A 24652-nucleotide genomic window follows, 5' to 3' on the forward strand; every position below is an offset into this window, starting at 1 on the left:
ACAGTCCGTAAAATTGGTGTAAATACGAGTTAAGTGGCTCTTTTACGTCATAGCTCTGTCGCAAGAAATTTGCATTGTCACGATTGGAACAAATTTTGACAAATTACCCGGGTAGGGGTAGGGATAAGTGTTTTACACTTGTGTTTAAATGGGTTTCTGAGTCTTTTATGGCAAGCGAGGAAAAAAGCTTATAACCGATAAAAATTCGAAACTGTCAAAGATGAAGTGAAAGGAGTTTTTAGGATTCAAATCAATTTTCGTGAAGACGAACTGTTTAAAAGTCGCTCAGTATTGGTCATCGCTTTCACAGTCATGCAAACATTCCGATGGTTTGAAAGTCCGTTTTTATAAAAGCTCACAGATTAATTTGTGTGTTTTTTAGAAGTCTTCCTAGTTCCTCGCGGATAAGGAAAATCCAAATGACTGGTTTATTTTTATCGCTTTTCGTTAGACTTACAATATTGCCTTGTCAAAAAGCGGAGTGAACTGAGGTTTGTTCCAGTTGACCCCAAACACTTATCCGCTTCCCATACTATTTTTGCGGCAAAAATTTCCCCGAGGAAGTAGCACTTTTGGTTTAATAATTCACGAGAGCGACTGAAGCCGACAATTTCAATTTGAAGATTCTCAACCTCCAAACGGTTACTTTACAAAAGTGTAAATCTGCCATTTTGAAGCAAATGAAGTGTTATTGTGTTAGCGTTGGGCGGGTTAGGTGTAGAGATTGGGAAATTGAAAGTTTGTTGCAGTCTAATTAGTAAGTATTCACGATATTGATGCATCCCTAAAATCGCTTTTCCTTTGTGACGCCTGCGGTGTAAATAAATGTCTCGAACTTTCCACATAATTTCGACTTCTAGTCGTAGTGTGATTATAACTTTTTTTCCAGCCATGCGTCGAGATTTAGTGGCCGATCGTGTTTCATCCCTGCCCGCCGCATCCTTCACTACTTGACCGATTGTTTGCCACAAGTCTTCCAACTTAATTTAATCTTGCAAACTTTAATGTCTAAAGATTTGGACGCAAAAAAGTAGAAGCGAATTGAAGACTTCAGCTCAATTTCCTCTAAATCTATTTAATGTATCATCATGTGCTCTTGTAGTCATCTATGCGTGAAGCTAAATTTTCAAGAGGTAAATCAAATAACATGTTGATTTCCAAATATCGGTTTTAATCTACAGAAAATCACACGCTTACTTAGTGAAGGGTTCTTAAAGTTCTCTAAACACGCTTACTTAATTCTTTCTTCCTTCTATGTCGAGAATTGTGGGCCGTCCTAACTCAGTTTGCAACCGGCATGAGGCCCTCAAGTGTGGGTGCTTGAGAAGAACGAAAATTGAAGAGCGGTACTTTTTTTGGCGCTGTCACTATCTATATATATGAAACTCGTTCACAGTGGTGTCAATCTTGCTCTTAAATCTGTGTACATGTGTAAAATCTAAAGTACGACGCCACCAATGCAAAACCAATGAAAATTTCTAAAGACTTCTTTCTTCAGTGGTAATTGTACAATTCACTTTGTCACTGCATACTGATGCACGTGGATGAATGGCCGCGAATGTATGACCCTTTAAATAAAAGCTAATTACCACTGCCTTACGGTGATTCTGCATGATTTTTTGGGGGATTTTGTCAAGTGGATCTCAAGGAAATTACTCAAATCTGTACCTTAGCACTCCTGATAAAAGTTACAGTTGAAGAGCGATTTAAACAAGGCGGTGTCTGCTTACCTTGGCGCCCCGCTTTTGAATGTCCACTAAGAGTTGCATCTTCACAAACCAAGCGCTATATCGCACTGAATCACTTGACAACTGACTGAGAGTCTTATAAAGAAAATCACATTTGCATGTGAATTAAGCTAAGACGCTTGCGTGTCACCCTGGAAACCTCGCTATCATTATAAGGACCATATAACTCGAAAAGTAATTAAATATCCAAAAATAAGTCCAATTGTCAAAAGTGTCTTGATATGACTTGAGGTTATTGGTCGATGTCGGAGTAGTTAGCTCGTTAAATACGTCATCGCCTTCGGTTTATCCAGTTGACCGATTTTACCTTTGCTCTTCGCATTGCGTGCAGACATATGAAGAGTTTTTTCGGTAATTATTCTGTGAGCACGAAAAGTTATTGAATCAACCATTTGCATAGTAATCTCACCGAGGTGAGAAAAGTGACCCGAGAGAAGCCCTTCAAATGCAAGAAAAGCCCTTTTAGTGCAAAGGAAACCCTTTAAATGCAAGAAAAGCCCTTTTAATGCAAAGGAAACCCTTTAAATGCAAGGAAAACCATTGAAATTCAAAAGAAAACATTTAAATGCAAGGAAAACCATTGAAATGTGAAAGAAACCATTTAAATGCAAGGAAACCATTGAAATGTAAAAGAAACCCTTTAAATGCAAGGAAAACTAAACAAATGCAAAAGAAATGGCCTTTAAACTCTTAAATTGATCAGCTCGTGCGGCGCTTTTCACTTTATTAGACCTACCGTTTGGAAAATGCATTCCAGCACTTGATCCATCTCTCTTTTTGGAACTTTCATAAAGTATCTTTGTTGCTTCTTTTTGTTTCGTCTCGGCGGTATCCTTTGATTTCCACTTAATACTTGAAGTGTCCTTGAGATTTGTATTTTGTCCCGCACCGTGTTCCGTAACAAACTGCCTCACGATATCTGAAATATATTAGCACATGAAATGTAATCAGCATTTTTGAAATTTCTTTTTCGGCTTCTCCTCGCGTTTTCTTTTTATAAAGCGTTCAATATACTTCCCGTTAAAAGAGGCAGTTTAACAAACAACTTTATTAAGTGTTTTTAAGTTTTGCAAGTAAATATAGCAAAAGGTCTATAACAAGGAACAAATTTTCCTTACACGGACTGCCTAGGCTAAGTGCAAACAAATTTCTTTATAACCTAAGAAGTCCTATCTCGACCTATTTTTGTCTCAGAAAACTTTGGGTCGTTTCCTCGATAAGTACAATTTAGGAGAAATTGACTCGTTGTGAGATGAGCAAGCGATTTTCTCCTAAATCCAGTTCGGTTCTCAAAAACGTTTGATTTCCCTTAGCTTTTTGATTTTACTTTAGGAATTTTATGATTCTTAACAATAAAGGTATCTGAAAGCTCTCAAGAAGATGACATGAAAAAGTACCTAATTAGCTAAATTAATTTCTTGTTATGGTCTTGTCACGTGAAGATCGCGTGCTTTTGCATAGGGCGGACAGTCTCGCGCGATCGCGCGCGAATGGGCGTTACAACCCGCAGCATGAGTCAGCGTAGCAACCAGGTAAACGTTTATCTGCCTTTTAAACGCTTCCGATCGGTCTCCATTTCGCAATTCGCGGTTTGATTGAGTAGCGAAACAGCTGATTGATTATCTAAACGATCGTGCGACGGTTGCATAATAAATGTCTCATGATCTCATGCATTTTCAATCGCGTCTTTTGTTATTCAAACTCCAGAAAACGCTGAAAAGTCTCATAAACTGAGCTCACCTACAACACAGACAACGGGTAATACACTTAACTTTGAGAGCTAGATGACTTAAGTCGAAGTTTGTATACGACGTCCGCGAGAGGACCCCCATATGAAAATGGCGGGGGTGATCGTCGGAAATTGGCCCCCATTGGAAAAAGAACCCAAAAGGTACCAGAATCTAATTTTTGTTGGCACCTCTTTTAGGCCACCGCCATAACTCCAACAGTGGTTATTTTAGATTTTAGCACTCCATTTGGTACTAATGCACAAATGCCCCCCTCCCCCCTTCCCCAAAGAGACGACGATCACCATCGTCATTTTTATACCCCCTCCCCAACGGAATGCAAAGCAACTGAAATGTAAAACAAGAATTGAGCTATTAAGCTGCACAATGTTCATTTCTGAAAGAACCCTTCGGAATGTTAAGGAGTGTGTTACCAGACCTCAAAATCGTTAACTCCCATTTTAAACAAAACTAAAGGATTTTTCGAGCCTAGTTTAGGCCTTACCCTAAAATATTTCCCTTTGTCAGGATAAAAAGGCGTAAATCTACTCCCAGATTCCTACCAGGGGGCAAATTGCTGATCCTGAACTAGACGAATTTCCAGCTACAAATTGCTCCTGTTTGTAGTAGAACTGGTCGGCCTTGCTAAGTCATAAGAAAGTTGTACTATTGCGCTAAAAGTTTATATGTGAAAGGTAAGCCGTTGGACTTCCGCCGGGCGGAAGTTCTGAGAAAATAGTACCAGTGGTTTTCTTTCCTGTGCAGAAGTTTTGAGTTGGTGTTCGTAAAAACCGAAACAAAGTGGCGTGGTTCAAGTTATTATGCGGTACAACTTAGCTCTGACAACTTTTGAATAAACTAGATGTACAGTTTCTTACTGAACTAGACCTCCATTCAAACAAACGATACAGGACAATATTTTACTCTTGCTGTGGTGCTGATAATTATTCTACGCTAAGTAATTCTAAATCTTTATTCTGGATGAAATCCTAAAGTGTGACCTTTCAGATAAAAGCTACTGAGCAGTTCTTTCCTATGGAGCCGTTTATTTTGTTTTAAAACCCTGTTCTTCTGCGTCAGCTTATTATACACAGGAATGTAAACTGAACACTTTACGTGGGAGAATTTAGCGACTTAAAATCCACCTTGTTCCGCCTAACGATTAGAATTTCCTGATGCCTACTTGCGGCTTGTGGTTAGCGAACGGATATTGTCCTTTTGGCGTTTTCATACAAAGCTCCTTTGTCATTTTCATGTGCCTAGTTTGAGCGTCTTCCTTGTCAAACGTGACTGTTGAGCGTGAAGGCAATATTATAGTTTAACCTTAACACTGCGAAAGTTTAACCTTGAATTATTTTAAAATTTGGGGAGAGACTTTCTAACTGAGAATTAAATCCTCAAGTTAGCTGTTTATAAGCTTCAGTAGGTGGACTCTATCAAACTTTTATTCTGTGGATAAAATCCTAAAGTGTAACCATTCAAATGAAAGCTACTGAGCAGTACTTGTGATGCTGTTTATTATGCTGTGCTAGGTTGTTCAAACGTTTCGTCTGTGGATGAAATCCTAAAGTGTGACCATTCAAATGAAAGCTACTGAGCAGTACTTTCCTGTGGTGCTGTTTATTATGCTGTACAAGGTGGTTCTAATCTTTGAGTCTGTAGATGAAATCCTAAAGTGTGACCATTCAAATGAAAGCTACTGAGCAGTACTTTCCTGTGGTGCTGTTTATTATGCTGTACAAGGTGGTTCTAATTTTTAAGTCTGTAGATGAAATCCTAAAGTGTGACCATTCAAATAAAAGCTACTGAGCAGCACTTTCCTGTGCTGCTGTTTATTATGCTGTACAAGGTGGTTCTAATCTTTGAGTCTGTTGATGAAATCCTAAAGTGTGACCATTCGAATGAAAGCTACTGAGCAGTACTTTCCAGTGGTGCTGTTTATTATGCTGTACAAGGTGGTTCTACTCTTTGAGTCTGTACATGAAATCCTAAAGTGTGACCATTCAAATAAAAGCTACTGAGCAGTACTTTCCTGTGGTGCTGTTTATTATGCTGTACAAGGTGGTTCTAATCTTTGAGTCTGTTGATGAAATCCTAAAGTGTGAACCATTCAAATGAAAGCTACTGAGCAGTACTTTTAGCTCGTATTATTTGTTCCTCAGTGATTGTTTCCACCGTTCCAGCTATGATGCTGTTTGGATAACGAATTAAGAGTGACAAGGGTCAAGTCTTGGTTTCTCCAATCCGTCTCAATTTTGTCTGTAGTATCAAGTGACGTTTGGCTCAGATGTGACACTTCTTTAAGTCTTTTAAAAATAGGGAAAGACTGCCCAACAGTATCCGGACCACCCACCTCGTCTTCCTGTACAAGGTAGTCGCTTACGGGACGATTTAAATGCAATTTCTGGGTTTAAATAAGACCAATTAAGTTCGCTCTGCAACATTGAAAAGTACTGGACTTGTGACTTCCTCTCAATTACTTTTTCCCCTAAACAAAGTAAAGTTTAGTCAACTTCGTTTGTAAACCTGAGAGAATGCGTTGCTTTCAAAAAAAAAAAAAAAAAAAATCGGCGGATTTCAATGCAGTCTTGTAATCCACGACTTCTCCTGGCTAAGATAGGTTTACATGGATTTCCACTGTCTAGTCTCGCAAACGGTTTAGTGACTACTGACGTTAATTGAAGTGGCTTTATACGTACGTAAATAAACTGAGAGACGAAACGTGAGCCGCCTGTGGCGTAAACGTAAGATGTTGAACAATGCCCAACTTCAAGTTTCCGTTTACGTAAAACGCTCATACATCCTTTTATTTGCGTACGTAAAACCAGTTAAATTTACGTCGAGCGCACGCAGACATAGTTTGCAAAGTTCCCAAATTCCAAAAGGTGATTAACTCTTGTCTTCTCACGTAGCATACATTTGCTGTTTTAATAAGTTCAAGTTCAACGTTCTGATGCCAAATTGCGGAGGTTGCCGTGATAGAAGAGTTGTCAAAATACGCCCGGAAGCTACTCCTGGAAATTTTTGGTATGGGTGTGCCGCCCGATCCTCCAAAAATTGGCCCAAGATCAGACCACAGTTTACTTTTTTTTTTTAATATTCTTCAGAGTTCAGACAAAAATGGTTGTTTGGTTTTAAAATCGATATCCATTTTCAGACCAAACGGCTCAATAACCACAACCTTTAGGGCATGACATACCTATATAGCTTATTTTAAGGAAGTGCTCCCCACCCCCCCCCCCCCTACCCCCGGAGAAATCTGTCGGCCAACATTCTCTGAACATGTTTGCCAACCAGTTATTGCACTGTTCTCGATTTTTTTTGTCAGCGTCTGGCGTTTAGTTAGCCGTTTCCTTCACCCCTTGACAAATTTTAGCGAAGCTTGGTGAGAGACGGTTGCTAGGTAACGACATACACGTCATTGTTGTTAACATCTGACGCTAACGTCGACAAAAGCAGCAAAGTGTTAAAGTAGATCATTTCCTACATGTCAAGTATGGAAAATTTTCCATTTCCACACTTTCGATAAATTCCAATTTTGAGTATAATCCAAGATGGCGGCCGTCATTCCCCCAGTTTTGGTGACGTCACAGCCCCCCACCCCACCCCCCAGCAGCGCCAAAACCTAAAATATTAAAGTTTTCTTTTCAAAGCACACCAAAGGGTTATCCGATTAAAAGTAAAATCGTTTCAAAAATATTGCAGCTGGGAGCAAACATCTTAGCCGGAATGGGGCATGGGATTGTAACCACTTCCCCCCCCCCCCCCACCTCCCCGCCCCTAGTGATGTTCGTCCTTCGGAATCGAAGATGACAACGACTTCAGTTTGAGATTGATGATCGGGGACTGTGGACCCGGAGATGACTGACTAAGGGTGTGGTCGGTAACAACTCTCTCCCCCCCCCAACCCCAGTACCACGGTGGCGGTGTGAGATTGTATGTCAGAGGGTTAGCTTTGTAGTGTGAACGCGCTGCAATCTTCCCTCGCTCGGATATGTAATGGTTAAGCAGTCGTCGTCCCTTATAGTGGTCGGGGACGGCACGGTCAAAATCCGGGTGAAGTTCCCACGTATAGTAATCATGTTTTTACCTATAAACAACTAATCCCGTATTTATTCTCCACTGAGAGTAATCACTAATTGCCCTTAAAATACTTTGATATTTCATTACCTCTTCAAGAGTATAATGCTTTAGAATTGGGATCAAGAATTCAGATGTTTCGCAGAGGCGGATAAACCTTTTCCCAAGCATCTCTGAGTCTCAAAATCCGAGAAAATAGTTTTAAATTGTTCATCTTGTCCATCGTATTTTCGCAGACGTGAGAAGTTCGATAACAAGACACTTTTGCGGATTCGCTGTTAAGTATTTCACGCCGTTGTTGTGCCGCAGTTGTTTCAATATCGACATCTTCATGATTGCATCAAGTTTGAGCAAAACACCACTAAAGATTGAAGGTGCAATAAGAAGCGGAGATAATTTGTTTAGCATGAAGGATGTTGCAAGATCAAAACCTCCGGAACAACTTGTAAGTAATATCGACGCAGCCGGACACTTTCTGCTGTATTTGTGTACGCGAAAAGAGAGTCAATTCTAAAGATCAAAAATAAAGAATATTACCATAGCTTAGACCTCGCTTAATGACTAATCTATGACAGAATTCCGCACTGCCTTGCCGTAAAATGTTGCACTTGTTTAACTGAAGGAGAATGTCGACTTTTGTTCCAATATAAGTGTCGTGTATGTTGTGGTTCAATTTTATCAGTAGTTCAATAGTTATTTTCCTTTGTTTTGCACTCATTATCATAAATTATCATGCACGAAAACAAACCAACAAAAAAATTGAGCCAAGAGTAAACTTGAATCCAACATATAAGGCATTTTTGTGTACGGAGGGTGAGATGATTTGGTTAATTACACTGGTTGAAAACGAGAAAAAATATGAAAAACACATGACTTGCTATGTCGGTTATCTATTAGAACTTCATATTAATCAACATTATGAGGTTTTAAGGAAGATTATTACTGCAAACTCTTGAGATCGTGAAAAGCCCTTAAAAACCTTTTAGCAGGCCTCAATTATTAATGATGTTAAGTTGCACTAGATACTTGAAGGAGTAATCGAAATAGGGTTTTTGGTTTTCGACTTAATCTTATTGAAACTAGTAAGCAGTATTTTCCAGTGGTGCTATTTATTATGCCCTACAAGGTGATTGATTCTTGTGCGTGAAATCTTAAAGACCATTCAAATGACAGCTACTGGGCAGAACTTCCTGTGATACTGACGTTTTATTTTGCTTTAAGAGGTGGCTCTACTAACTTTTGAGTCTGTGGATGAAACCTTAAGTGTGACCATTCAAATGAAAGCTACTAAGCAGTACTTTCCTGTGGTGCTGTTTATTATGCTGTGCAAGGCGGTTCTAGCTTTTGAGTCTGTGTATAAAATCCTAGAGTGTAACCATTCAAATGAAAGCTAGTAAGCAGAACTTTGCAGTGATGCTGTTGATTACTCAGCGCAAGATGGTTCTGACTTGCGGTGCAATTCGGCTTTAGTTGTCATTTTTCTCAAATGGAATTTTAGAAAAAAATAAAAAGTCGTCATTACTTGTATTCAAGAGATAGGGTTAGCAAGGGTTAACAGCTCATTGGATATGTGGCATAAATAATTTCCGTTTTTGTCGCGCGAGGCTGATTTTCCGGTAGATAGATGAAATTGTTTAAGGCATGATAACACGTTACCACTGTCCATGATGAACGTTTGTACATAGGGAGCCCAGTGGCATAACATTTTGTAATATTCTAGCTCACTTACCAAAATGTTTTAGTCGCTTGAACACATCTATTTCTGTCTCCTTTTCGCTCACTTGTCTTTTCTGTCAACTCTGTCGGATGGAGAAAAAAACGTTCTTTAGTCTTCCCCATAGAATCAACTATTTTCTTCAAGTTCCGTGCTTTGCTTTTTACGTAAGTTTAAATGCCAGTGTCTGATCTTTTATAGTTTTTTTTCCTTGTAAGATAAGGAACTTAAGTGATGGGCTAGGAATTTAAGTGGACGTCTGTAATTTTAAAAGGATGGCCTCCGGTCATTCCAAAACGAAAAAAAAATCATTTTACAAAAGCCGAGACAACAAACAGTGTAATATTAACTTACTGTCTAAAAGCTTTCATTTGAATGGTCACGATTTTATCCACAGAGAACAAAATTGCGACAAATGATTTTTAGGTTTGGCTGAAAGTGGAAGCTTAAAGAAAAAGAAAGTCAACGCAAAAATTTCCATTTTTTTCCTACCTTTGGGAAAAAGAACTATGCTAAAAGACCAACGAACTGCGAGCAAGACGTACCATTGACGAATCACAAGTTTTTAAAAAGAACTCGCTTCAGAAAACTAAAAAAAATGAACTTACAACTGTTTGTGGTTTCCAATCGATGCTCATAAGTTGACTATGGGCAGATATCTTTCTTTTCTCCTCTTTTATTGTTCAAAACAACGGGCTGATATCAGGTCATATCACACGCAATGAACTAGTGTAAGCAAACTCGAAATCTCGGACAATAAAAGTTACACCTTGACTTCTTATTCGGCAATTTGAATCAATTTCACCACGTCACGCGAAAAAGGTTTTCATTAAGAGCTCGTAAAATGATTTTCCGCATCAAATGTGCACGAAGTTTCCTAAGCTTTATCTAGAATAATGAAAACAATCCGACAGATTGTTAAGTGCTTAAGTAGTAACCGCCTATTTCCGATTTCTCTCTACACTTTTGTTTCAATGATTTTTTTTACCAACGCTTTTCACAATTTTTCATATTCTTAAATTTTGTCTTGATGCTGTTTTCTAGAAGCATACTAGCCAAGTTTTTTGAAAACTTTTTCTAAGAAAAATTTTTCGAGTTGCGATTGCGTTTCGTGAAATCCCACCCGAAATTGTCTCGTAATGCTTTTGAGCTCACGTAATGGAGGGATTACTTCGCCAATTTAACATCAATTTTCTTTCTAACGACGCAAGCGGACGTGCGAAAATTCGACTCGGATGTAAGGATTATTAATATACATATTCGCGTGTAGATCAGTTCAATTCTCACGAAATTCGCCAAAACTCTACCCTCGCACAATATCCTTCTAAGGATCCAACAATAGATGCAAGTCACGTATTGTTGATAAGTTTCAAACGTGACTGTGCCATCGGTAATAATTCAAGTGAACTAGATAATAATCCTTCATTTCAACCTTATTATTTATATTACCTAACCAGAACCTTTTAAACACTTATTTGCTTAGGAATAGTTTAGGCTTATCCTTCCGGTTTCCCTTCTTTGATGGGCTGAAATCACTAGTGTATACTGTTTTTAGAAAACCACAGCTGTTATTTTTAACACTCCCAAGAGAAACTAGAGAAAAATCCATATTTTCTTTAGTATAATATCGTGAACAAGCTCACGGAAGTACTGTTCAGCTCATCAGCTCTCGTTGTAACGGTCAAACTTAGGATTTTATCTTCAGACCTGAAAACTTAACATCTTCTTGTACAGGGAAGAACTTTTATCCACAGACTTTTAAAAAGTGGGAACCACCCCTTAAGCCCTACACAGCGTAAACAAACAGAACCACAGAGAAGTATTACTTAGAAGCTTTCATTTGAATGGTCACACTTTAGGATTTCATCCGCAGACTCAAAAGTTAGAACAACCTTGTACAGCGTAACAAACAGCACCACAGGAAAGTACTGCTCAGTAGCTTTCATTTGAATGGTTGACTTTAGGATTTCATCCAAAGACTCAAAAGTTAGGATCTATTTACAGATTCGGGATTTAAGTTGGTTAAGGTCTTCCGCATCGAAAAGAGAGGGAGCCAAAGAAGTATCAAAAATTTCAATACACCTGTAAAAAAAAAAACATAGACGAATCTTCCGTGGGTTTCCGGGTATGCGTCTAGAAACCTCTAGATCTCGCTTCAGTTATCTTCAAAAACTAATCCCTAAGCATATTTTCCGATGCTCTACAGATTTCTCTTCCTCTCATATTTCTACAAACAACAATGCACGCGAGCCTTTTAAAAGTGTTCCATCCCTTGTTTTAGTGTCAATTTTTTTACCTCTTTAAACAACACTGCGTTACTAAACAAGGGAACAAGGAAACCTCTCAACACTTAATTCCCTTGTTTCTCGAATTTCTTTATACTGCTTTGTTATAATCAATTTTTATCAATCTAAACCGTGAGCTCCAAACCTGGGCCACTATGAAACTCAAGTGTTCTTCATACCCCCGCTGTGAAAGCAAACCTTCCCCCCCCCCCCCCCCACCCCTCTCCACCCCAACAAAATAACTCGCAGTACTTAAGATTGTTGAAACTTTTCGTGGTACTCAAACAGCTTATTCCGTTGCCCTTTTATGGGTATATAAACGCTCTTAAGTGTCCTAGAAGTCGTTTCTAGAAAGTTAAACGTGCCCCAGGAATAAAATAGCTTCTAGAATGTTGAAAGCTGATTTTAATAGCTTCTTGACTGTCTTATTGGCATCTTCCCCCTTTTTGTAAAATCAAGCCTTGAGGCATCCTAAGTTCGATTCTGAGATCTCACTGAAATTCATTAAGCGCGCATGCAACCATACTCAAAGTAATTAAACATGTCGAGAAGTACTTGCGCCCACATCTGTGGTACTGTTTGATTTGTTGTTGCAAAGGGATTGGAGCTCTCGAATCATTATTGAAATGAAAAATATTGAGCAGTAGGTCTCTGTGGTACTGTTTATTATGCTGGACAAGATGATTTTAACTTCGGTGTCTGTAAAAGAAAACTTAAGTGTGACGATTCAAATGGAAGCTACTGAGCAGCACTTTCCTACGGTACTCGGAGTCTCAAGTATGGTTTCAAAGTGTTTTCTAACTTACATTATGTGGATAAAATCCTAAAATATGAATTTGAGCTGACGAGCGATACTTTCCTGTGGCACTGTATATTATGCTACATAAGGTGGCTAAGCGTTTTGTGTCTGTAGTTGTTGAAACTGTAAAAGTCCGGCCCGTATTCAACTGAAAGCTACTGAGCAATGCGTCTGTGCGCTATTTGTTTTGGAGTAAAAGTTTTGAATCTTTTTATCACTTTGAACTTGCATGCTCTAGAGTTAAACAATTTGAGTACCGTATAGTTCCATCACCTTGTAATATTGCACGAGACATCGGGTAAATAGCTTCTTCTTTATCGATCCTTTTATGGTTTTGCCTCGGTTTGTATATGTTTTCTAGAAACTTCCTACCGCCATACAAGACCCTGCTAGATTGGCCGTGTATTTGACTAGATATTATGCATTGATAACGTTAACTCAAACGGACGAGCTTATCTCAAGCCCTTGCACCACTTCACATTTAAAGTGCCCTACTCTTCTGCAGTCCCCCGCAAACATCTCATCTGAAACTCTTAGAAACATCACGGCAGTTCTTAACTTTCAAATTAGCTCTCGAACAAAAAGCCCTCTTTGTCTTTTCTTAATTTGAAAAAGCGTAACGGGCCGCTTAGCTCCTTTAATATAAGTCATATTACACGGTTACTGTATCATGAAACGCTCCAGCACGTGGTACAATGTTCTGCTCAGTTCCTTTTAACGCGGCATGTTCACACCACAAAATCCCATTAGATAACCCAGCTCACATGGTCTCCCAAAGCTCAGTGGTCAGAGCGTTCACACCGGTATCTGGAAGGCCATTCATGGCTTCGACTCGCATTGGAAACTCAGAATTTTTCATTTCCCCGATTAATACTGCATTGTTTGTGGTTAAGTTAAATTTGTTTCCACGCCAAAAATTGTTCCGTGTACTTTTGGGCGTTACAGTTCAAAAATGGGACCATGAGGTAGAACCATAGATGAACCCGCTGCGATTTTGTTACGCGCCAGTTTTCCTGCATCTTAAAATCACGTGTTTGGACCTAAGCTATGTTTTGCGCTCAATGTGAAGCGGGTCCACGGGACCATTGCCTTCTTACATTTTGTAAGGAGCTCAGAAAACCTCACCTGTACCAACTTGTATCCCGGTAAGAGACAAACAGCGAGGAGCAAAGTTCCTTGTCTAAAGTAAGAGCTTTTTACCTGTGGTCTTGAGAGGAGATGCTGGCACTCCGCCTTGTAGAGTATTCGGGGTACGAACTGACCCTTCTAACTAGCAGTGCAATAATAGCTCAGAACGCTCCTGGAACTGGCTCTATGCCCAGTAGGCCAATATTGGGTGCATGTTAATTGGGACATAGCTTATTTTTCTGATGCCGGAATATTACATTTGTGAGGACCATGTATATTCTATCTTCTTATCAAAGTTGCTAGTATTTTGATAAACGAAAACGAGATAAATGGCTTTACCATTTCATATCTGTTTATGTCTTAATTTTATAGTGGTGTGTTTTCTCAAGAGCTGGTGTAAAAGATAGGAACTATACTTTGCGTCTGAGTTTAATCATTCCTCTCGTTTGAAGGAATGATCAACATCCAACTTCTCGGTACAATTTCAGTACATTATGACGAACAGAGGTAATGAGAAAAAAGAAATCTATCGGCTAGGGGATATTGTGTTGATGTCCCACTTCTTTCTGGTGGTCGCTATCCAATTTCTCTTCACAATATTAGTGTGTTATCAAGTAGATAGTTTGATGAAAAAGAAGAAAATCATTAAATAGATTGCACTGTTTTGCAGAACGTACCACATGATGAGAAAAGAGAAAAACGGACAAACATAATATTGCGCACCAAACTCTCGCAAACTAAAATTAGGAAAGTGGGTTTTTTTTTCAGTTATCTAGAGTCTGAAAATAGTTTGAAGTTTCCAAGCGTGAAGTTCTTGCACGTGGCATGTTATTTCTACAGAATCTCAGTTGGGGCTCAGTACTTCCTCTTAGGAATTTTTCCACAGACTCAAACATTACGAGGCACCTTGTGGAGCATAATAAACAGCACTACAGGAAAGTACTGCTCAGTAGCTTTCATTTGAATGGCCACACTTAAGGATTTCATCAACAGACTCAAAAGTTAGAACCACCTTGTACAGCATAATAAACAGCAACACAGGAAAGTACTGCTCAGTAACTTTCATTTGAATGGTCACACTTTAGTATTTCATCCATAGACTCAAAAGTTAGAATCACCTTGTACAGCATAATAAACAGCACCACAGGAAAGTGCTGCTCAGTAGCTTTCATTTGAATGGTCACACTTTAGGATTTCATACACATACACAGACTCAAACGTTAGAACCACTTTGTACAGCATAATAAACAGCACTACTGGAGAGTACTGACCTATAGCTTTCATTTGAATGGTCACACTTTAGGATTTTACCAGTCTAGACTTAATTGTAAGAGCCTCTTTGTACAGTGCATAACAACACCACAGGAAAGTATCGTTCAGTAGATCATATATGAAGGGTCACTCCTAGAAAATCATCCTCAGACTCTACTGATTTATAACAACCTCGTAGCGTTTAATTAAAAATGTGTAACGGAAATTACATGGCGTGACAGTAGGTTTTCATACTCCAATAGTTTCTGATTAACATGATGTTTAGACCGTCCCTATATTACCCCGACTGTTATCATCAAAACCTAATAAGGAAGTTACTGTTGAAAGAATTTGTAACATTCTGTAGTCTAATCTGATAAAGGGCTTGTGGTTTCACCGATGTATTCTATAATGATTCAGTTTTCTTGTGTATAGAATTTTGCACGGAGGCTAATATGTCAGTGTAGCCAAACTTTGACTCTTGATTCACGCGTTGATAAGTTGCAAGCACGCCGGAAAATAACATCATTTATCATTTTAAGAACTACAGGTGATACCACCCGGGTATTTATTCGCGTGTCTGAGTGCTCAATTTTTACGCCCTGAAAAAAAAGTTCGCTTTGAAAGACTTTGCATCAATCACAATTAGTTCGCTAATGTAGTATTGCTTTCAAGGCAATTAAAATTTCACACCTCAAAGATTGCATGTTAATTAAGCCCTAACAAAGCTCAATATCACATCACTCCATCTTTAATTGCAAAGGTTTTGTTCAAACCTTATATTGCCTACTCACTTGAAGTTTGATCTAAAATTAGTGTTGCTTACTCACTCATCAACGTCAAGATTTGGGCAGTTTCCTTGGAAACAACTTGATTGACAATTGCAATTGTCTTCAGTAACCGTCTTTTAAAGGTTTCTTCTTGTGTCGATATTGTATCTTCTGTTTGATGAAAAAAAAAAGTCACCTTGACACGAAAATTGTTATCTAGACAAAAATAGCGAGGTCAGGCTTCCAAGTGTTTTTGGATTACAAGATATTTTGTAACAGAAGTTTATCGAAGAAAAAAATTGATTTTCAGACAGCGTGCATTTTTTCGTGCAAACTCTCATTTCACTTTAAATTTGTCGCTTACTAGAGCGGATAGAATTGCCCCCATAGGGGGATGGGGGGAGACGGTGTACTCTACTGTATGAGCTCGAGATGAGCTGTATAAATATCTGCACCACAAATGGTCTGGTTTGGTCTGAAAATGGGCCATCGGCTATTTTGCCACTCCGATAATGGATATATATATATATACGATTGCACAGGCCTTGCCAAAATATCGACCTACACTAATCTGTAACATGAAAAAGACGGCAAGAAATATTCATCCTAAGTGTATCAGCCATATTTTCACATAAGATCACTGCAATTATTTTTTTGCCCGCGCACCACATTTTCATGTAGTTATATCTTGCTCAGAATTTTACACGTTTACATTAATCTTCACTGTTATCTATCCGTTTCTTGTTTCTTTATACAACTGTTTGCATTCTGTTCTGAAATTGTTGCCTTGGATATGGTCTGTAACCCCTTAAATAGCCTACACTGCAGGCCATAACCTATAGCCGCCATCTCTTATCTTAAAAGAAGTGGAAGTTTGGGGACAGTAGAAAGTAAGACCAGCAGCGCCCTAAGATTTTGCAAATCCAACATGGCGGATACGATTAACACTCGCCTGTCCCCCCGAAAACGCCTGTATTGCAGTCTACCCTTTAAACCCTAATGGTGGCCATCATCTAAATTCACACTGAAATAGAATCATGTTTGGGAGTCTCTGGGTGGGATACCCCTACGAAACATGCTAAAAAAATCCGAGGGTTTCGCCCCTCCTCCGGTACCCCCACTCGCGCGCTCTCGAATTACTCAAGTGTGCTTGTTACAAGGGTTCCGCATCCTGACTTTTTTACAATATTGCAACCTGAATCGCTGTGACCTTTGATACAGCTCCTCTTAAGCAACAAAACCGCAAAATACAATGCTAAGGCTAATTAGGAAGATATTAGGTCCGCATGTTGCTAACTCAAGTGTTTAATCTATCATATTTGACTCTGCAACTTTAGCTAGTTTCTGTAAGATCACGCTAAGAGTGTGGTAGCTCTTCGATTATAATGCTTTTTCGATTTGAAATCCAATCGAAATCTTCAAAGACTTTTCCCAAAACATTATGGCGTAAAAGTGGGAGTAAACCGTACCTGCGTAGGATCAGACCGGCTCGAGGCTCATTAGGGACGCACCCTTTCATGTGTGAAAGAAGGGGACCAAGACAGATTGCGCAATGTTCAAGTTATGTCAGATCTTGCTCATGTTATCTTGCGCTCGTGTTGAATCCGAGTGAAAACCTTAAATGACCTCCGGTCTGGCTCAAATTAAAGCTAAGCTATTGAAGAGTGCATTCTGTTTTGGAACTGTTTATAACGCTGTACAAGATGGTGCCGTTAAATGTTTTGCGTCTATGGATGAAATCATTTAGCGTGACCGTTTTAATAAATGAGAACTTTAAATGTCCTTTCGTACGTTTTCTGTAGAATTTATGTTAGTAATGACAGTTCAGTTCTCAGACTCAACTTTCTCTAAAAATCAACATTGCGCTGGTTTTTGGAAGCAGTCACTTCGAATTTTGGGAAATGTGAACCAGTATTCCCTTTCCCAGGTTCCTCATTCCTAGTGATCGATTCCTTAATTTCAAGAGGGCGGAAGTCGCGCATGCGCGGCTTCAGGAGAACCTTGTCTAGGGAGTTTAATGCCGTTCTTGACTTCGTAGAGGGGCTCGCGAGCAAAATGCTCACAACGCAACTGTCCTTAGCCAGATGCATTAAGAGGAATTATTGCTGCACAGAACTATCTATATATAACTTTATATTGGAGAAAAGTGACAAGAAACAGTTTCAAAAATTTAAAAGCTTCCTAATCATTCACTTATGGGGTATTCACGCCGACTATTACATTGAAGACTTCTAAAAAGCTTAGGAAACCTTAAATTCACACGGGCTAAAGTTAAGACGGGGCCTTTTAAGCTATTTTTTGTCAATAGAATAATTCAGTTAAATATAATTTAGCAGCTCTCTAATTGTGAGTTTTGTTTAGTGTGGCCTTTAATGTGAGTGTGATTTGTATTTTAATGCTGTTTTCTTGGGGAGAGAGGTGGGGTAAATGAAATATATGGTTTGTTTTTCTGTTGACGTTTCTTTACAACTAGCTGTCATTAGTAAAAGTGGCTGACAAACGTCTTAATCTTCTAAGTAGCTTTCAAATACATAACAAAGTATGATATATGATGTATTGTTTTCCAGACTGAAGCTTAATTATCTCTGGAAAATGCGCGGAATACATTTTAATAGTCCTTATTAAGATCGCTTTTCTCCCATAGTCTTAAACCGCGCGAAAGTTACAGGCAGCGTTTCAGAGAGGCGCAGAACGTATGCGCAGTAACTAACTTCCTTTAAGTCCTAATCTCACACATTTAGAGCTGCAACACGTGTAATTAGATAATGAGATTTTCTAACTCCTTCTTTCACGGTAGGGAAATCAAGCTTCAATACTGCATTGGTATTTTTTCCAAGACGTATTCAGTTTGCCAGAAAACAGTTCAATCATTTAAATTTGACATTTTACATTGCTTCAAATTGTTCTATTTACGTCACCTGGAACGCGAAAAAATTCCAACAATTTGGGCATATATTTTAAGAAACATTTAAACTGACAAAGACAGACGAGCAATTTGTTACCTGCAGATGCGCTCCTCCTACTTTCCAGCTGCCAAATAGCTGAAAGTTTAAACAAAACTGTGAATGAAAGTGGAATTGTTCGACATTGGAGCTGGTTGCATCAAAGAACGGTATCATTGTTTATGCATCCTAGAAAATTTAGTTCAAATTTCAAGTTTGTCGTTCATAACCTAGCTTAGCCTGCATGTTAGGCGAACGAGCGGCGAACCCGCCCACCTCTTTGGCGTTTTTGCACCTTCAAAAAGTATTTTAATGTTTTCCTTTTGCGAAAGATTACCAAAAGCACTTAATTCCAGTGTTATTCGTCATGTCCAGTCTTTTTGGCTAAGCAGCCAGGAGCGACGAGGGAGGCTCTGATTAGGCATATCTTTACCTTTCAATCAATTGATGTCTTGTTCAAATTAAAGTTTCATGTATATCATGTGCAAAAATCATTGTACAAAAATTTTGTATTTACTTATCTACTGCGAGGGAAAAAAGCCCAAACGCGTGATCTAAATAGTTTTTATGAAGCCATGTGTATCGACAGCAATGGTAATAAATAGCCCGAGGGGAAGGGGTGGGGAGGCTTTCAACAAAGTCCAGTACAGTTCATTGTAGGTCGTACACTCCCCCACCCCCCACCCCCCAAATAAACATTTCCACAACGTATATGTGAATTTTTCATGTGCGTTTTCCACGATGTGTTGACGATAATTTACCGATGTTGTTTTTGTAATGCATCAGTCAATTAAAAAATTATTTGGCTATTTCTTTCTCCGGAGCAATACTTTAAATGAAATATTTGAAATAATTGATTACTGTGCGAAGACAATTAATTAAAATAACTAACATATTTGATGAAATAGAGCAGAGTTAATTAAATATCGAATAGCCAGTGAGCTGCTCTTTTTTCTCAGGTGAAATGTCTACCATGAGCTATCACTCGCAGCCAAATTTTTACTATATCAGGTGACATGTAGTTGGTCAATTTTCAAAAGCCCCTCTTTTCTCATTTGTCATTTATTTTAAAAGGTCTTTCACTCTCTTGACAAATGCCGTTACATTCTTCAATTATACTGAGTGATTGATGTGTTGGTTTTAACAGAATACTGAAGTGGCTTTCACAAATCGGCCTTGTTAATTGTCACTAGATTGAAATATATTGATCGGCAATTTCTAGGTTCTATTTTAGAAGCAAAATGCACTAAAAAAATCGCTCATTTCCACGGTAGAGGATAGCACAGTGATTTATTATCACCGATATTTGCTAAAGCCTAAACCACCTTTGTCCCTATAGTAATCAACATTAAATTTTCTCTCACAGTATAAATACTGGACTTGCCTCAAGTATAAGTAATCTTCAATGGACTTTGAGAAAGTCTTTTTAAACGGGTGATATGGACAAAGAAGTTAATCAACTATGGCATATTATCTACTTTTGTATGGACCAATTAAATCTTTTCCTGTGTGAAAGTCTGTGGACTTCGCTCATGTTTGCTAAGGTATTTAATCGTAACCCCTTCAGGCATGACTTGGAAATCTTCGGATTTCTTCGGCAAGTGTCGGAAATAACTGAAATGATCGTACTACCGGCATCGTGCAGTCTTCGCGCAATTAACGAAAATCTTGCGCAAATCGCTTTAAAACCGTTTTGTAATTAGTTTTTCTTGTAGAGATAAAATAAGCAAAATGAGATGTAGCTGCTAATTGTTGAGAAGAAAATCTCTTCACTCGTGCTGATTCCGGCTGATTCAGTGACATACCAATTTGAATTATAAAAGAAAAAATCCTGTCTTCGCACACCTACTTCATTCTACATTCTTTCATCTAAGATTAAATTAGAGATATGTAGCAATTAGTGCAGAAAATTGTCATTTCAAACTTGTCACTGAATTGTAGAAATGGTCTCCTTTGACGAAGGATTGAATTCTTTCAAAAATGGTCTTCAAGGAGCATTTTGCTTTCTGAGAAGATTCCTTAGCAATCTAGAGATCATCATCTCTACAAGACGTAATCTCTGCTAATTTGACGAGCTTTATCACGACGAAGCCAAGTGCACCACTGAGGATTCAAAATGTTTTTATGAAAAGGTCAGTTGCGTGGCTGTCCGAATCCTAAATTCTCCAAAAAAAAAAAAAAAAAAAGTCAGTTGGCCACTTCAGTTGTCTTCAAAATTTATCCTATCGGTTTTAAATCACCCAATTTCTTGGCTTGGGACCACGGCTCTTTGATATACGGCACAAATTTTATAAATGGTTCTCTAATCCTTTCCTTCCTACTCTCCGCAACCCGTAATGCGATTCCAACTACTGCTCCTTGGATATAAACCTTACTAACAAAATGTGTTACTATTTATTACTTTTGAGATTTTATAACCCTTTGGAATAAGAATGGAAAAAAAAAACCCAAGGAATATTTCAAACTTACTGTTTTCTCGGCAACTAGCTTCGCAGGATCTCTCAATTTTCCAGTCGTTTGAATCAGCCAGTATCGGAGAGTCTGTTCGCCTCGTGGGTCGAATTTTATTAAATATGTTTCTTTGGAACTAGACTTCAAAAGAACGAAACGGAAGCAAGTGTCGAATTTAGTGACCCCCGTCGCCTTTTTCCGTTTTATAATGTTCGTTCTGCACGCAAGTCGCTCATGCGATCAGTCGGCACTTTTGTGAGAGTTTGTGCGTGTTTTCAGCCTTCTCGTCCTTCCCAGAGTGTGGCGAAGTGTGCGAATTTGAAAGAAAAAGGGCCTTTGTAGTTTTTAATTAAAAGGGCGTAATTAAAAATAGCTGCAGACAGGAGATGCTTAACGTTGAAAATGTCCCTGTCTTGATCTCAGTAAACTGAGTCAAATTGTGTAAATCTTGAAGACAATTTGACCTCTTCAAGAGTTACGCATTTATTTTCATGCGTAACTGCAGATTCAGTGAGCCTCTCTCTGTCTCTTTCTGTTTTCCGCTAACATGCTTATGATACAAATATTCTCCTTCTTCTTCGTCCTCTACATAAACAGGCAAGCACGGTTCACGGCTGTTTAACACATGTAACAAGAATGGACAAAACCTTACCACAACTTGATTGATCATTGTTGGTAAATTAAATAGCTTTGCATGGTGTAATTTTTCAATCAGCGATTCTTCCAAGCTTGCACTCAATGAACTCCATGAAGGCCATTTGCGCAATTGTAGGGCTTACAGCTATAAACCGCCTTTTTATCTCTCTAATTCTCCTCGATACACACGCTGTAATAAAATAGAATATTTGTATTTTTGTCTTTAAATGGCTGTAAGTAGCATTGTAGTATTACACGCGGGCAACGTTTTTAAATCTTTTCATCGATGTATCCGAGTTTCAAGAGCATGGCTTTTGATTTTTCAGCTGTTTTTTGTCTTCATTCTTTGACTAAAAGTTGCGTGATGTTTATTTTATGGTTTTATTTGTTTTGGTGGTTAAAGGGTAATAAAACAAATAAAATACTACGGTTTTGTTTGTTTAGCTTATTATTCGCAATGATTTGAAATACAGCTGTCGGTAGCGTTATCAGGTGTCGATCTCTTTCAACAGCCTACCTGCGATCGCAAAATATAAATATTTGTACAGCTCCTTCCTTCGCTGAGCCGAGATACGTGAGCTCACCTGTAGGCAGCGTAAAGCTCTCATTGTTCTACCATTTTATTGAAGCGTAACCTACAAGCCTTCGTTATAACACTTTCTTAGCCCTAAACCGGCCTCCTTAATCCTCTTTGATTAAATTACTTCAATGTAATAATTCCGTTCTTAATGCTTCAATAATGCAATCTCGTGGTTTTAAATTTTGAGACTGTTTATGGAATCGTTAAATTGCGGAGGCGTTCTTTCCGGTGGTGCTTCTTATTGTGCTGTAATAGGTTGGCTCAAAATTTTGTATCAGTGGATGAAATCTTCAAGTGTGCCGGCCGACGGTTCGGGTGAAAGTTTATCGGTAATTTGACGTTGTCTAGTTTTCAAGATCTTTTAATTAACCCCATTTAGCAACACATTTTTCATTATTCTTGGATTTGCGTTCACATTGGCTCTTTCTACACGGCTGTGTTTCCTTCCGAGTCAAAATTGGCCAAACAAGTTTGTTTGCCACGAAAGAGAAGGTGGACGTTTGTCTTATAAGAAGAGCTAATCTTATAGATCGTATAATCTGTCCTCTGCTTTAAAATGGACGAGTTTGGGGCGACAATTTCGCAGGAGACAAAACTGTATTAAACACCACAAGATAAAACGAATTCTGTAGACAGGAAAAAAATCTATCCCGGGAGAAACTTCTAGTTGTTCATTAGTTAAGCAGCCTTTGGTTAGCGGTATAAACCACCTAATTTAAGCTAATTTAACCCACACCATTTTCTACTCGTCGCTTAAGCAAATAACGGCCAAATCGCCGATTAAAACGCGCTTTGCAGAAAAGAACGCTTTAAAAAAAATTTAGCCAAATCAACTAAAACGTGCTTTGCATACAGAAAAAGCTTCTTTCAATTCTTCAAAATTTATTTGGGGCATGCGCACCATTTAAAACAAGAAAATAGCAACCAGAACGGACTTATGATTTTTCGTTATAGTCTTGTTGCTCTCATTTTTTTAAAATTTTGTTACTTCATTCTATTTTTTATGGCGTTTAGCTATTGAGCACACGTTTCTCGTAAGGGAAAAGCTTGGCGTAAAAAGTTCGCTAAATTAAAAGTTCAGTAAACGGTAAACTTTTAACAAGAAGTTGCGGTCCGTGGGAATTAAGGCCATATTCTTCCTGCATTTTTCTAGCAAAAAATTCATTGGTTGTTCTTTCCAGTGTAAACCTGGCCTGATTTATCCGATCGTTCTATTTTAGGTATGTTTTAAAAGATCTCGTGTCACTGATTTTCAAAGGTACCTTTGGTCGTTGAAAAACTCGTGACGCCACAAATGGCACCCTGGGTGGCCGGAGGCGCGGGTGGGTGTTTAAACACTCCACCACACAAAAGCAACCATAGAGCCGTTTTCAGGAAGTTAACGCTCGTTTAAATTCGATGAAAAAAAAGTTGTCTAACATGGATTTTTCTAATGAAATGCTGATGAATTCTGCTGGTTAAACAATCAGTCATCTCGGTGCCGGAAGCGACGGGTTCAAACTAAATTCATCAATTATTCTGTTACCAAGGTCAGAGTTCTTTTTTCTTCTAGAAAGACGTTTTGTGTAACTCTGTAAAATCACCCGCATGATCTCAAGTACAAAAGTTTTATTTTATCGTTTATTACAATCCGCTTTTCTAACTTTTCGTCAGAGCGAATCCAATTCGCTCTGACGAAGGGCTAACCCCAAGGGGGGGGGGGGGGGTACTTGGGTTCAGTTTTGCTGGGTATGTGCCGCTGGCCTCTCAGAGCCCCTGCCCCATTATAGTCTTTTTTGTGGCCAGTTATAGACCCCATCTTAGTCACTTTTTGGGAAAATGTAATTTTCGCGATCCCAACTAAGTCACTTTCTATTTATTTTTTTTTCTTACCCCAAAAATCCGAAAATGTGCGACCCCATTCTAGTAACTCTACTGAAAATGCAACCCCATTCTAGTCAATCCAGTCGTGAAAATGCGACCCCATCCAGCGGCACATCCCCATTAACCTCTTATAAGGGAGTACCCCCCCCCCCGGGGGGGGGGGGCTAACGCTCGAAACGTCAGCACTCGAATCTCTTTACGGCGCCAATTTACTTTTAGTTATAATCAACCCTGTAGATAAACCAAACACTCATTCAAATGAAAGCTACTGAGCAGTTCTTTCTTATGGTGCTGTTTATTATGCTATACAAGGTGGCTTTAACTTTTGAGTCCAGTTCTAAAGTGTGACCATTCAATTGAAAGGCTACTGAGCAGTACTTTCCTGTGGAGCTGTTTATCATACTAAGTGCTAATCGGGTTGTAACACGTTCGAGAGGTCCGCTGTTGAAATCTCAAAATGTGACCATGCCTAATTAATGAAAGCTACCGAGCAAAGGTTCTGTTTATTATTATTTTTCAAACAAACAACTTGCAATTTGTTAGAGATGGACGCTAAGAACTCATTATACATGAGATGTGATCTCGCGTTATCAAAACAATCGTCTGTGAAGTACTGTTTATTATGCTGTGCAATGTTCTTCGGTAACTTTTGAATCTGTGCATGCTTGATCTTTCAGT

General features: G+C 38.7%; 2 protein-coding genes across 10 annotated transcripts in view; one reads left to right on the forward strand and one right to left on the reverse strand.

Moving 5' to 3' along the window:
* Nucleotides 1–13614, reverse strand: part of LOC146475482 (uncharacterized) — a 29507-nt gene extending 15893 nt beyond the window's left edge. Inside the window, exons 1-3 of one of the 4 annotated variants that reach the window (XM_085115891.1) lie at nt 13554–13614; nt 9285–9354; nt 2485–2667 (exon numbers count right to left, since the gene is read on the reverse strand). In XM_085115891.1, coding sequence (XP_084972017.1) covers nt 2485–2538 — 54 coding nt within the window. In that variant the 5' untranslated portion in view covers nt 2539–2667; nt 9285–9354; nt 13554–13614. Of the gene's footprint in view, nt 1–1730; nt 1797–2484; nt 2668–9284; nt 9355–9761; nt 9897–13553 lie in introns of those variants that run through there. The other 3 variants (XM_085115890.1, XM_085115892.1, XM_085115893.1) reach the window with 3 other exon arrangements.
* Nucleotides 1–24652, forward strand: part of LOC146475481 (leucine-rich repeat-containing protein 42-like) — a 62405-nt gene that overhangs the window by 22334 nt on the left and 15419 nt on the right. Inside the window, exon 5 of one of the 6 annotated variants that reach the window (XM_085115902.1) lies at nt 7792–8961. The exons of 4 other annotated variants lie outside the window; for them this stretch is intronic. The gene's annotated coding sequence lies outside the window, so the exon portion shown is untranslated. Of the gene's footprint in view, nt 1–4003; nt 4394–7791; nt 8962–24652 lie in introns of those variants that run through there. One more of the 6 variants, XM_085115905.1, reaches the window with a different exon arrangement.

The sequence above is a fragment of the Pavona decussata genome, unplaced genomic scaffold (genome assembly GCF_977016875.1).
Source record: "Pavona decussata unplaced genomic scaffold, jaPavDecu1.1 SCAFFOLD_84, whole genome shotgun sequence".
Lineage (NCBI taxonomy): Eukaryota > Metazoa > Cnidaria > Anthozoa > Scleractinia > Agariciidae > Pavona > Pavona decussata.